Genomic DNA, 14,620 nt, shown 5'->3' with positions numbered 1-14,620 from the left:
TAGGCTTATTTTTGACGTCTGTGTTGAGCGGTAGTTCTCTGAACCGAGTTATCCCAATTTCCCGCTCGTTATTTCGTTATTTTATTCGATAAAAAATGAACCAAGTATTCCGCATCGGTTTCCATTTGAAGCGCTCGAAACTCGCGCCCTCCACGGCGCCAAACACGTTTGAATGGAGCGCGCTTTTTCTTTAGTTTGAAAGACGCGAGACGCGCGAGTTTCTTGAATCTTCTCCTTCTCCTCAACCCTCCCGTACCCCCACCCGACGAATCTCTTGGGCTCTTCTTTCCTCTCTCTTCCGTTTCGTCATACTGTGCTCTGAGCTCGCTGACCGGTAGCCGGTCGTCTATTCCGAAAATTATCCGTATCGCGATTGTATATCAACGATTGAAAAAAAATATCGCCGTTCAGCATTCATCACTAGTGCTTTTATTTCTCCGCGGTTTTTTGCTTCGTTTTTATGGAATTATACCGTATGTAAAGTACGATATTCGACGGGTTTTTGTTTTCACAAACGTCCGGACTATCCGGCCAACGAAACAATCATGATGCAGGTTCTTACGTGTCAACAATTGCCTACACCAATGCCGAATGTCGCCAATTTATTCTATCCGCTGAATCCAAGCCTCGAGGACGAGATGAAACGACTTTTCGCCAATTTCACCGTCGAACCGGTCACTCATCCAAAGCCAAATCGTAAGTCTTGCATTCCTGTCTATCACTTATTGATATTTTGTAAGCAAAATAATAAGCCGGTGTATATAACGTCGATTTCCATGAGTATCAATTTTCATGTCGAGCTTCAATTCTCTCGTTTTCGATATATCTAGTTAAGCACAAGTGTCACACTATCGAGTTCTTCGCTTATGAGTTCATCGGGTATTTTTAATCCAGCATTAAGTTTTATTCCTAGTTTGACAATCTCACTCGTCCTCTTTTGTTCATTAAGCTTGGAATCCCGTACTCGTGAATTTTTCACACGAATTTCGATCGTATTTTTCAAATTTTCGAACGATACGAGTGTATCCGCTGGGTATAAAAAATGATTCGCTCCTTAAAAAATTGAGGTCTTTTTTTAATGAGATGCTTTCGGGTTCATAAGTTCGTATAAACAGTGGAAATTTGTATCTCGTATCTTTCTCAGTCTTACGCTTAGTTTTAGGATCTTCATTTGTTTCCTTTTTTATTCCATTGTTACAAAAAATTAGTGTGCTCGTTCATCGAGAAAGCGTTTCAATATTTCTCGACGTTGCGAACAAATTTCGTTTCGTAATTCGAGATATTTGAAGTCCTTTGATCGTGATTTATGGATAAAAAAGCTCGAGCATTTATTAACTGAATTTTTGATAGTGACGTTAGATTAAAAAATTAATAAACTATTTGCACGCTGCTCTCCCGAAATTTCGTCGGGTTTCCAACCGGACACGAGTGGCAAAATGGTAACGATAAAAAGTAGTGCGTAAGTTGATGCGTAGCCAGTTGAAATAAACCGAAAAACGAATTTTGTCGAGGCGAGATAATAAATCTGCAACGAAAGCTAAGAGAAACAAAATATTGGTGATTGGAAGGGGAAACGGTCGATCGTTCGTGCTCGTGTCTTCTCTCCTCGGGGTTCTCAGTCCAGAGCCTTCCTCCGCTCGCTATTTTCTGTCTCTCTCCCTCTTCTCTGGCTCGTCCGGAGTGTTTGTAAACAAATGAGCGCACCTCGCTCTTGGCTCGTAAGCCGTTCGAAATATAGCTAGATTATTCGAGAGGTTTGAAACTGTGTACTTCGAAACTCTGATGCAAAGTGACCCCTAAACGACGGAGAAACAAAGTACTCTGCGCTCCCCGGGACATCGGCTTCGAACGTTTTGTAACAGCTAGCGCCCTTTGTTCAATTTTAATCTCCGAGTCGAGTGCTGCGCGTCGTAAAATGTCCATCAAACGTTTACGGACATCTAGTGGAAATATAAATTTCACACATATTTTTATACACGAATAAATGAATTTTGAAAAACCTTGGTAAACGACCTACAGTTCGGTTCTTTTGTCATCGCGTCACAAAGCTCTTCTCGTCGAGCGTTTGCTTCGAGAAAAAGACTTGACACATGAACTCGAGCCTGAGATTTGTCGGTCGAATTGAGAAAAAAAATTGCTTATGGCGATACAATGTTGCGCGGCGCCGATCAAAGTTTTTTCCCTTGTTTTCATTATTCCCAATCTAATTTCAACGGGGCTGATCGAACGAGCTCACCCGTTATAGGAATGAATTTCAAAATGTGGCTTGTTGCCGGTTCTCGGATTCCACATTTCTAGCGAAGCACGAAAATAACGAATTGAAAAAACATTTCAGCCGAAGATGTGATGGAAGAGTTCCGTCACAACGGACGAGATTACGAGTACTGCCCGGAATTGGAAGCTGGTTTCGTTCCACGTCCGTGTCCTCGTCGTAAAAAAAATAAAAAACCGCTCGCTACCGAATGCGCTTTTTGCAAAAACAACGGTGAAAAGCCGAGCTTTTACCGAGATCATATTCTGAAGGACGTCGACGGTCGCGTTAAGTGTAAAATTTTACGGTAAACCTTTTTTTCCTAAAAAAAAAAAAACGATCATTAAATTAAATTTCGAATCCATATTGACAGTTCGCTCGAATCGCGTCCGATTTTGCAGCGATAAGAAAAACTTCAAAAATTGTCGTTTTGCAGAAATTACACGTGTCCGATCTGTGGAGCTTCCGGCGACAATGCGCACACGATTAAATATTGTCCAGCAAACCAAAAACCCGAAACCATTGCGATGGCGAACATGCTTCGAGCCTCGAGGATCCCAGTGGACAAAAAACGTGCCAAGCCCAATTTCGTCGTAGGCGAGAGAACACTGGAAAGAGCAGAGGAGAAAAATTCCAAATTGATCGTCTGGAAAAATTAGTTGGACAAAGAAGATGAAGGAATGGTACTTTTAATTGAGAAGACTGATTATGAACGTAGAGATACCGCGGAAGTGCTTTTGAGAGCTTCTATCGTGCGCGTCTATCGTGCAAGAAAAAACAAGTCAAACGAAAACTTTATTCTCAAGCTACCATTTTTCTTTTACTGTACGAACAATGAAATCGAATCTGCTCCAGCCAGAGTTCGGTCAACGATCGGTATCAAGAGAAATGGCAACGATCGCGTATATTTTGATAAAAATATATATTAGACACGTAAGTTGTATGATCCTCGTAGATTATTTTACGAGAAAAGAGTGACGAGTATTGGGCGATTGTTACTGAAAGACAATTCGAAGCCAGTGACTTTTTTTTACTCTTGAAAAAAAAAAATCAAGACTCGGTAAAAAGGTATCAAGAACGTTTCAGAAAACGATAATCATCGAACGCAGGATTTTGTGAAATGTCCGTGATCATCTGATTGCCATTGAATTGTTGGAATAAAAAGTTACCAATAAGGAATCATGAAAGAGGAAAAATTTGAACTCGGATCGGGAGCCATGAGATTTTGGCAAAGTAAAACATAAAAATCAAGAGCCTCACTTTTCTATGACTTTTAAGATTCGTACGAATAACCGCGCGGACAGATGATGCTGAAAAGGAACTAAAAAAATTCATTCCTCGTGTTGAGAAGAAATTCTCGCTGTGAATGCAGATTTTTGCAGAGAAACTTTGGGTCTTTTTGACATCACAGGATCGTTTAATTTTTTAAATTATTTTATTTATTCGTATTTATTCCTCCGGTGATGGCGTTTCTCAAATATTTTTGTTTTCGCTAAGAGCCATGAGAACACGAATAGCTTCATTTACCACGAGGTCTTTTCGAGATTCATCGAGAAAACGACATTTCAAATGGCCGCGTTCATTCGAATTTTTGCATCATCGCCGTCAGTTACCGCGTACGTACGTCGTATTTTCAAAAATTGTTTTTCCTCGACGATGTGAAACCAAAAACAAAGTGTTAAGCGGGAACTGACAACATATGAAATCCTATTAAGGGATCAAATCTCGTGTGCCTTATAAATTAAACAAAGTACAAATAACAAGCTTTTTCAGCGCATTGACAGGGTCGAAAGAAGAAACATAGTATGACGAGTATTGTGATTTCTATACTGTGCGAATTGAGCAAGTTTATTTTAAGCAGCAGATTTATGATCGCGATGGTGTTCATTCTGTAAGATTGTCCTCGTGGACTTGAGTTACTCTTATAAGTAAATAATGTTGGCTGAACCAGGTTTAATGAGATGAAATTTATACGATGATCGAATAGTAGAATAATTTTTTGATACCTTTACATCTCTATATAAATGTTATACACAAGGACTATTATTAATAGTGAAACAGTAAATTGCGAGTCTCGCTGATAGCAAAGAAACGTACATTTTTCGCAAGTGGTTCCCACTAATCTTAAGATGGTCAGACATTGATTCTTAGCGCGATATAAGCGTTTCGTTCAAGATTTTGAAGAACCCTTTAATTTCGTACGAAAGTTTATTGTCCGTTAGTCAATAGTGATAAGACGAATCGCCTCGTTCCTAAAGCTATTTAAAAGCTAAACATGCCAATTACCGGCGGGGGTGATTTTAGTTTAAGAAAGAAAGAAATAACGAAAAATGAATAAGCAACGGAGGCTCGAAGGCCTCCGTTGATGAGCGAACGTTGCCACGTTTCTAAAAGTTTATACTTTTAATCAATCAAAAATGAAAAATATGTTTTTTCTTTACGAGGAAATTCTCTAAAAGATTTATGAATTCAATGGCTCATGATAATTTGCATCCTAAAGCAACCGATAATTGTACAAACCTTCTGCATTTGACTCCTCGCATTATTTTCGATCGATTTATTCAAAGTTGAATTAGTTTATTTAACCCGAAAGCGTGGTAGAGATATTGTGAAATTCTGCGTTGGCGTGTTCACATTAGCCTTGTTCTTTTACGAAATAAAATAGTTCGTAATAACTGCGATTACTGGTGAAAAATTCGTCAATTTATTTTTCAGTGTCACATTTTTTTGTAAACTTTTTTTCTTCTTTTTTCCACTCGCAATCAACAAAAATAATAGTTTGTAATCGATCGGACGATCGAAAGGGCCGATTGCACCCCCCCCCCCCCCCCCCCCCTCCGCCGGTGTTCATGAATTATAACTGTATTTCTAGAACAATAATATCTAGTGGTCGCTCAAATGATATGATCAACTGTTACCTGTATCTATAATTATTTAACTAAACGTACGTAATCGTAAATTGATATATTTTTTTATGTTTGAAATACAGCAGAATAATAAAAATACAAAAAAAAATGAAGCAAAACGTCTGTTGATGGCTCGAACTCGATGATTCGATTTCTACTCGAAGGGGTGAGTGCGAATGAAATAAACAAAAATGTTCAAATCAAATTTTTGGAACACGTTAGTCTTGATCATCTCCTTGGAGTGGCGAATCAGCACGCTATAAAAAAATGCTCTTGTGCCATTTTTACCTCAACGCTATAAAAACGAGTTCGATTTAAAATGCTAATCGCGACATAAATTTCGCAATTAAAATTGGCACCTCGCAATTCTTCTCTTCAATTATCAGCATGTTCGTAGTAGGGTCGTTTAAAAAATTCCAGAATATTTTGTAAAAAGAATATTTTTCAAAATTCATGTCGCGATCTCGAAATAATTGATGTCTGGCGTTAGCATTTTAAATCGAACTCGTTTTTATAGCGTTGAGGTAAAAATGGCACAAGAGCATTTTTTTATAGCGTGCTGATTCGCCACTCCACTCCGATGCATGAAAATCGTACCTATTTTCAGCATCTGCTTGTTCGTCTGCTTCGTCATAGAAAGGAGATGATCAGATAAACACACTTAATTGTGTCACTTTCCGTATCTAGGTGTAAAATGGGAACGTCGGTTTTATTTATGTTTATCGTCACGAAAAAATCTATTGTGAATTATTAAACCGGGCTTGTCACGAAAGCTGCAATTCTAGAAGCAGGGCGTCCCTCGTAAAACTATTCGCAGAAACGGAGTGTAATCGTAACTGTGCCGGTCATCGAGGATACATATTTGCTCAGCATTATCTCAGTTTTTGTTATTTTTTCAAAGCCAAACATTTCACGAGACCTTTTGTAGGGCGCCAATTAGCGTACGTAACTGGACTAGAATCGATGCGGCTAGAAAAACGCGGACAATTTTAATCGATAAGCAACCATTGAATAATCGTGGCCCTGTGGAAAGAAATTCAAAGTCCTCGCAAAGCTTTGCGTCTTCGTTCCATGGTCGAATGACCCAAAACGTTGTCGGTGACTCGGGGAAAAAATTTCATTGTTACCTGAATTAGAATAATCGAAAGTAACGCTGCTGTAAATGTTAGAGAAGGAGAGAGAGAAGTACGAAAAGTTGACACAATGTGGATGAGAGAGCAATTATTCGAAGCATGTGATAAAACATTGTTCATCAGGTCGTAACGAGAGCAGTGGTCAGCCGTTGTTGCTAGTCGAGTCATTTTTTCAGTGACTCAACACACCCAGTCCCCAGTCGATTCGTTATGACTATTATTATATTTAAACGAAACGACGATTGGTCGTAAATTTTTCTCTAGCCAATATATGTGTATACGGAGCTATGTTTTTTTATGTGTTATCGGATTACGTTGAAAACTCCACAGTCGCGCATCCTTCTCGTACATAAAGGTTACAACTAGTTGTGACACATTCAATTGTCAGTTAAAGTGCGACGAGTGTTGTCGTGTTCTCCGGACACTTTGAGAGTGCGAAATGGTGAAGCTTCTCTTTTTCGCTATAATCGTAATAACCGTTACACAAGCGTCTGTGATTGAAGACCGGGAGAGACGCAACGGCAATCCTTTCGACGAAAAAAATACTTTTCATTCTGGAAAACATTCGATTTCTTCGAGAATTCGATCTGCCGGTTCGAGCTTTATTTTTCATCTGTTAAAACACAAATTGAAACATCCACTTGTCGAGAAAATTCCCACTCCGGAAACGTTTCCAAATTGCATCTGTGTTCCGTTTTATCAGTGCGATGCTAACAATACCATCATCACCGACGGACTCGGGCTGGTCGACTTACGGTCAGTGTACTCGAATTTTTCAAACTCTTATTTCTCCATTTGAATTTTTAGCTTTCCGTTGCTCAATTTATTTGTGCCGATAATTTTTCTTGGGCCACACGAAAGTATCGAGCCTCCCTCGTTCTTTTAAGCGCGGGTTTTTTCTGTCGATGCACTCTGGAGCTATAAGTTTCTTGTGGTTCGCTTATTTTATTGATGTCGAATAATGAAAAAAATTTTCCAAAAAGACCGAAGCTGAAAAAACATTTTTATACTCGTTTTGATGTCAATACACAAAGGATTAATTTGTTAAATTGTTTCTCAGATGTTCGTTCAACTAATTTGGATTTTCTTTTCATTTGAAGGGCGCTCAGCAATGTGACGTACCGGAGGTGCACGGGAGATCTCGAAGTGTGTTGCCAATGGCCCTCGGCACCTATCGTCAATCCTACGCCAACGCCAACCTTTCCACCGACAGTTCCTCCAACCGCTCCCCCAACTGCTCCCCCGACCGTTCCGCCAACACCGCCACCGACAAACCCGCCAACGCCATCACCAACACCATCGCCAACTTTTCCTCCAACAAATCCACCAACAAATCCACCAACAAATCCACCAACAAACCCGCCAACACCGTCACCGACGCCACCACCAACGTTTCCTCCAACAAATCCACCAACACCGCCACCGACAAGCCCGCCAACACCGTCACCGACGCCACCGCCAACAAATCCACCAACACCGCCACCGACAAACCCGCCAACACCGTCACCGACGCCAGCGCCAACTTTTCCCCCAACGCCGTCACCAACACCACCGCCAACACCGCCACCAACGGTTCCACCTTCGTCGCTGTGTGTCTGTGTTCCAGCAGTGCAATGTGCTCCAAACGGTTACGTGATCATCGGTGGCGAGGGTATAATAAACCCCCGACAGACAATGAATCCTTGTCCAAACGCTGGAGACGTATGCTGTCGAATACCAATTGCCACGGTAACCTCGAGCCCGGTGGCATCAACACCACCGTTCACTGTTCTCCCACCGATTGTCCAGCCTCCTACAACCTGCATATGTGTCCAAACATATCAGTGCGACGCGAGCGGCTACATAATAATATCAGGAGCTGGTAGCATCGATCCTCGATTCCCGGTGAGCCGTCAAGGACAAGTTGGAGGAACGTGCGTGTCGCCGAGCGAAATCTGTTGTCGCATATCCCTCACGGGACAGGATTCGGCGCTGGGCCCCCCCGTCGATCCGTCAACGATCATCAAATATCCTGGAACTTCCCAAGCTTGCATCTGCGTTAAGGTCTGGCAATGCACCGTCGGAAATGTCGTCACCGTCGACGGAGCTGGAATCGTTGATCCTCGGTTTGGGGCTTGCGCCAATGGCGACGAAATTTGCTGTCGTATCCAGGGAATCAGCAGAGGCCTCGCTTCCATCACCGTCCCAGGGGCTAATCCTCCCGTTGTCGCATTACCCGAAGTTCTCATTGTCAATGGGAATTCTGCTCAGTCAGCTGCCACTGTTTGTGGAGTTCGGGGAACAACCTGCCTCACTGGTATGCTGCGCAATCACCCAATTTCACTTTCTCTCGCTATTTTTTGCTCTCTCTCTAATAACTCAGCTGTACACTGACGAGGTAAAACATTCACGTTTTGGTGTACTATTCTCTCTTTTGTATACAGCTCCAACGTGCGCAACGAACTCTGGTGAAGCGTCCTTCGCCGAGTTTCCATGGATGGTTGCTCTCCTCGTTCGAAAAACTGACGGGACTTCCCTCTTCCAGTGCGGCGGTTCGATGATCAACAACAGAGCTGTACTCACCGCAGCCCACTGCGTTACCAAGTACATGAAATACGTGCATAAATTATGTCTCCAAGAATACAACTCTAAGCGATACAAAATGGTTCTGTTGAGAGACTCAGGTTTAACAGTTCAATATGTAAATTTAACTTCTCGATCGAGTATCGATCGGAAAAAGCTGGCAGCACTGTTTGGTCGCACTCCCAACTGACGATTCGTCAATCATAAAAATTTACCAATTCATGCATGAGTTAGTTACTACCCACGTTGTCAAAATGATTAGATCAAAAATCAGCGAGAATGAACTTGTAGAGCATGAAATCTGGTACAGAAAGTCATTGGCTGTACTACTTTTATATTTTTGACAGCCAGCAATTCGAAAGACGAGCTCATCTGATCGATTGGAAGTGAATCGAAGCCTCCAATTTTTTTCGTTGGCCAAAAAATATTTTTCACCAAATCGAAATAACTGCAAAACGTCGAATCTTCTGAATGATTTGTGGCAAATTGAATTATTGCATAAAAAGTTGTTATTGATCTAGAACGCTTGGGATTTTGCAGCTCGAAAAATGTTTTGACACGTAAAAATTCGGGTTCGAAAAAATGTTTCATTCAATAATCGAGGAGTTTTGCATTGTTTGTCTTTTTTGTACAAACACTGTCGATACGAGTTCTCTTTAAGTATTTTAACTGATATTTTAAAAGTACGAAGAAATTGCGTCGTGTGCTCAATGTGTCCTCAGTTAGAATAGACATTTTTCTCAATAAACAGAAAAATTTTAATCCGCCTATTTCATTCTTCGATTTTATGCATTTTTTTCCTTTTGGGTAAAAGATTAAAAAATTCATATAAATTATAAACGAATCTCACCGTTTCTTATTGTTACAGTCGGCCTGCTGGGGTTTTGATTGCGAGATTCGGCGAGTGGGACACCGCCCACAACAATGAACCAGCACCTCTCCAGGAATCCGAAGTCCTGTATGTAATCACTCATCCACAATTTTACAGCGGAGGATTGTACAACGACGTGGCAGTCCTCATTCTAGCCAGACCTGTAAAATATGCTGTCAATGTCATGTCAATCTGTATGCCGCAACAAGGAATGGTATTTGCTCCTGGCACTCAGTGTTGGGCCACTGGCTGGGGTCGGAACGCCTTCGGTGAGATTTATTTACCTATTGAATAAAACAATGATGAAAAATGAATAAAATCGTTAATTAATTTCATTTTCTTCATATTTTTCCCGTACTTATTTCGAAGGGCGATGAATATTTTTCCTTTTGCAGAAGGACAATATCAAACCATAATGAGAAGAGTGGAACTCCCTATAGTAGATCGATCCAAATGTCAAGAATTATTGAGAGCGACGAAACTAGGAAAATATTTTGAGCTGCACGGAAGTTTCATTTGCGCCGGTGGAGAAGCGAGTAAGGACACGTGCCGTGGGGACGGCGGTGGTCCTCTTGTTTGCGCTACTCCCTCAGGACAATATGTTCAGGTATGTAAACAATTGAAAATTCCAAAAATTATAAAATATTCTTCAATTGAAGTGATGAATGTGAAATTTGTCTGGTTTAGTGTCGTCATGACGATTTTAATGGACTTGATAAAAAAATAAGCTCGCTCAATTATTTTTTAATGTTACAGGCAGGGATAGTTTCCTGGGGAATTGGTTGCGGAGAATCCAACGTGCCAGCCGTTTACACAAGTGTGCCGCTATTCCGACAGTGGATTGATCAGCAACTCGCGAATTACGGAGTTTTATGATACTGTCCTGTTTGGGGAACTTCCGTCGTCGTCCAATGTCGCTAGAACTCTCGATAACTCGAAATTTCCCAAACTAAATGTGATGAAGAAAATCAATAATTGAGGTACTCCACGTGAAGTCGTATCGTGAATTAATCCTCTATCGACGATAATTCACGAGACATTTTGATTTCTCCTCGCACCGCTCGTAACGAAAACGGTCCACGTACGTCACAGTTTTAATCTGTAGTACATTCGAATACAAACCCATTGGATTTCACAATTTTTTTTGTCAGCTTTTGCGATATGATGATTTTTGCTTTGAATCACGATTCAGTTTTACCAGAGATCGAAGATATCAGTGCCAGAGGTCAGAGTGCATATTATTTCTTTTTTCACGTTTCATCTCTATCCACTTTTTTTTCCATTGAAGGAAAACCAGTTCGAATTTTCTTAGCTCGCTCGATTTGATTAATAATTTCTTTAGTATAAGCCATGTCCTGAATTCATTATGACATTTTTATGAGCTAGACATTCAAAAATGTAAAATTTGATCCCACGAATGAGTGTCTCGTGGACCACGCGGCCCCAGATCAGGACGACTCACGTGGACTACCGCATACGTTCGGCGTATTGTAACTACGAACTGCAGCATCGGCTTAAAACTGACGGTGTTGAAATTACCTTGAGTTTATAATTTGGATCAATCCGTTCACTTCTTCCAGTAGCCGTGATCGTCTAGTGGTTAGGACCCTACGTTGTGGCCGTAGTAACCCAGGTTCGAATCCTGGTCACGGCAATGTGAAAACATTGTCACGGTGGAAGATTTTTTTTCTCTGCTTTCACATTCCCCCCTTCGTATCAAAGTTCTAGATAACAACTGTAGATATTGGATTATCGATCTGATAGTTAAGACGGTTTAATTAATTATTTTTAATTAGAGTTATTTACTGTCAAATTTGGTTTTTACGTTCCTTCACAGTTGTATCTACTCAAGGAGTTAATGACGTCGAGCAGAGTCACTCGATTCTCGGGTGGCGTGTTCTTTTAACTTCATTCGCAGTAGTAGGGTACGACCCCCTTATTTTTAAATATTCAGCCATTGTTTGTCGATAAATGAATGAGAAGTTTTTCATTGAAGAAATGAAAATAAAAAATAGTTTCAAGTTTTTCCACTTTATTAAAGATTGATACTATTTTTTCAACGTCTAGTGAAACTCACGGTGTTCCATTGAAGTTTTTAAAGTTGCCAACAAGTCGCAGCTATGTGTTTCGTAATGAATGCGTTTGAATCTCTTGTAATCATTTGAAAAATTCTCACAACGGTTCACAACTTTGCATTTCTCATGAATCTTGACTCCGAAAGTTCAGAAACGTTATAAAATCTTCATTTATGAGACTCGCCAATAAAATTGATTTTGTCATAGAATGGAAAGGGAATTTTTCTATTCCGGATAACATGAGCAATCCAAAATGATGCACGAAGTGTGCATATTTGATCCGTAAGCTAAGTGGAATCGACCCACGAGTCGATGGACGAAAGAAATTGTTTGAGAACAACTACAAAGAAAAAAATATGATTGCAGTGACCTGATTTTCTTTGCGGTACTACGATTTCCTATTAAATTTGTTTAAACACTGCGGCGATCTTTTTTAAGTACTTTGATATCCGATTTGATCTGACAAAAACGACAGTAATTTCGTTTAACACGCAGCAATAATCCCGATGAATCACTTCGTTTCCGTATAGGCTCGCGGTATCTCCTTAATCGTAATTGTTCTTAGAACGTTATTTGTGCTCAACAGGAATACTGATCGATCGGTAGATACCTCGGACACTCTTTTGATGCTTCGAAATGTTTAAACTGTAAGAGTGTGTTGCGAAGTTATGTGCAGTGGCAAGGTGCACTGTCATGTGAATGTGTGGGAATTCCCATGTCGTTGAAGGCAAATTGTTTGGGAAAAGCTGTGTAATTTTTGTCTCGACTACGTCACAGTGTTTCTGAAGTCACACTAAGGCAACCCTCATTTTTTCATGATCTGCAAGGTGCTTAGAAATGTAATCCAATTGCTTTGTTAACTTCGATATTTGAGAGATGCCAAGTTCGATTTGTTAATAGATTTTCACTCGTTCCTGGTTAGTGCTATTTGCTTTGTCCAATTGATTCCAGTGTTAAGCATGATCGATCACCAGGTCAAATCCAAGATTCTGACCTGAAATTTTTATATGATGTAGATTAATGTTTTACGTGACGATTGGCAAATTTTGGGCTAGATTGACCATCTAGTTATTTTGTAATTAAATTGCAAAATCGAGCATTTTCGAATACACGTCGTTAACGGAAAAAGATCGACCGGAAGTGCCATGAACACTGTTTTTCTCACCCAAGATCCAAGATTATTCATTAAAAAACCTATTTTAAGATAAATGGGTCATTAAGAATTTGTTAAAAAATATAAAAATCGTATCTCACCAGGTTTTTAACAAAATAATCTTACAAAAAAGCTTTGATTTCCGGTTGAAAATTGTAAGAACGACGAAGTAGTATTCAAAAATGTGGCAACGTCACAACTGACAGACGATGCTGCCAACGGTCATAACCTGGCTTTACTTCAAACGCCAATACAGGATATTACAATCGCAGCGTTACCAAGTGTGTTTTGTGTTTACAATTTTCATATGGAGAAAACTATAGAGTCTTTAACGATACATAATCTAATATGGAGAATACTGCAGAATCGTTGACTACACAATTTTTTCAGTTTTCTCGAATTACTGTGCTATGAATACTTATGTACCGGTAATTATGCTTCTTAACCCTTAATAGTCACACGGGACATATCGGTCGATAGTTCGAACCTTTGAGAAGAGAGCCTCATCGTTATTATTTGAAAGGGCCCGTTAGTTTAGTTTTGGTAGTCGATCAAGTCAGACCGTGCGAAGATCTGGGGTTCGATCCACCGATTTTTTAATTGAGGTCCGATTTTTTTTTTAATTGAAAATTACGTCAATTTTTGTGAAAAAAGTCATTTTTCCTGCATTTTTTTCTTTGACATTTTTTTCAATATTAAAAATAACACGAATAGAATAAAATCGTTATGGTCGTTTCTTAAGGGTTCAAAGTACATTGCAGTATTTTTATTTTATTTTATTTTTTTTACAGTTTTTCAATTATTTATCGTTCCCCAAAGTGAGTGGGGTACCTTGGACCCCGTGTGACTATTACGCCAGAAACTTGAGGTGTGACTGGTTAGGGTTAAAATCCATAACACGAATATTCAACTTCAACACCGGTAAACGTCAATCAGAATCGCTATGAGTAATAGTATATTACGACCCAAGGCCCGAAAGTTGGATTTTCTGGAGTGTACGATGTAAAGGCCGAGGAAATGAAGTTTTGTACTGAAATGAGAGAGCATACATAACCAAATAATAATTTTCTTTAAATATCGATGTGGAATTTTGAATTAAAAAAACACTACTAATGTTAGCACTGGAAAATTTAGATTTTCGGACGAGATTTATCTTGCAATTGTGTGTAAGTTTAAATAGTTTTCAAATATACGATATTGCGTTTCAGATATGGCAATAGCGGTACTACGGAATGTTGTAAACACACCTGAATGAAAATCCTCTGATTTAACAATTTGCGATTCAGTTTTATCAACAGCTTTACCGCGATGACTGTTTTTTCGAAATTTATCAAAAAGTAATTTTTTTTTCAGCAGATTATGTTTACGAATAATTGGTCAAGTCGCACTTTTTTTGATCACACAATGACAAACGTGGTTCTACGTCCGAGATTGTTTTCAATTTTTTTCTCAATGAACCCGGATATCACATCGACGTACATTCCCAATGTTGAAATTAAAATCTGAAAAAAAAATGCTTTTCAATGAATTTTCCGATTAGACTTCTCGAAAGAAAACCCCGAATCGAACTGTGATTTTTCGGCGATGCCGAAAATTGAAAATCAACCTTCTGTGATTTGTTTTGTACGTTCCACTCATTATTAGTTTATATATAGTTGATTCTTTCATT

At 39.7% G+C, this 14,620-nt stretch overlaps 2 protein-coding genes and 1 non-coding gene across 3 annotated transcripts; all 3 read left to right on the top strand.

Annotated features, from left to right (window-relative positions):
* The first annotated feature begins 313 nt into the window (after nucleotides 1-313).
* On the top strand, nucleotides 314-5,362 carry nanos. The gene is made up of 3 exons (XM_043414032.1): nucleotides 314-696; nucleotides 2,336-2,558; nucleotides 2,688-5,362. Exons 1-3 carry the CDS (start codon nucleotides 546-548, stop codon nucleotides 2,908-2,910), a joined length of 597 nt encoding a protein of 198 aa, XP_043269967.1. The 5' UTR covers nucleotides 314-545; the 3' UTR covers nucleotides 2,911-5,362.
* Nucleotides 5,363-6,729: 1,367 nt separating this feature from the next.
* LOC122407950 (myb-like protein U) lies at nucleotides 6,730-14,225 on the top strand. The gene is made up of 6 exons (XM_043414438.1): nucleotides 6,730-7,046; nucleotides 7,391-8,586; nucleotides 8,714-8,873; nucleotides 9,721-9,992; nucleotides 10,119-10,330; nucleotides 10,480-14,225. Exons 1-6 carry the CDS (start codon nucleotides 6,730-6,732, stop codon nucleotides 10,597-10,599), a joined length of 2,277 nt encoding a protein of 758 aa, XP_043270373.1. The 3' UTR covers nucleotides 10,600-14,225.
* On the top strand, nucleotides 11,306-11,377 carry TRNAH-GUG (transfer RNA histidin (anticodon GUG)). Its single transcript has one exon. It is a non-coding gene; the product is annotated as a tRNA-His (tRNA).
* Nucleotides 14,226-14,620: the final 395 nt, after the last annotated feature.

This window comes from Venturia canescens, chromosome 3, assembly GCF_019457755.1.
Source record: "Venturia canescens isolate UGA chromosome 3, ASM1945775v1, whole genome shotgun sequence".
Classification (NCBI taxonomy): Eukaryota; Metazoa; Arthropoda; class Insecta; order Hymenoptera; family Ichneumonidae; genus Venturia; species Venturia canescens.
This window is presented reverse-complemented; position numbering and strand designations above follow the sequence as displayed.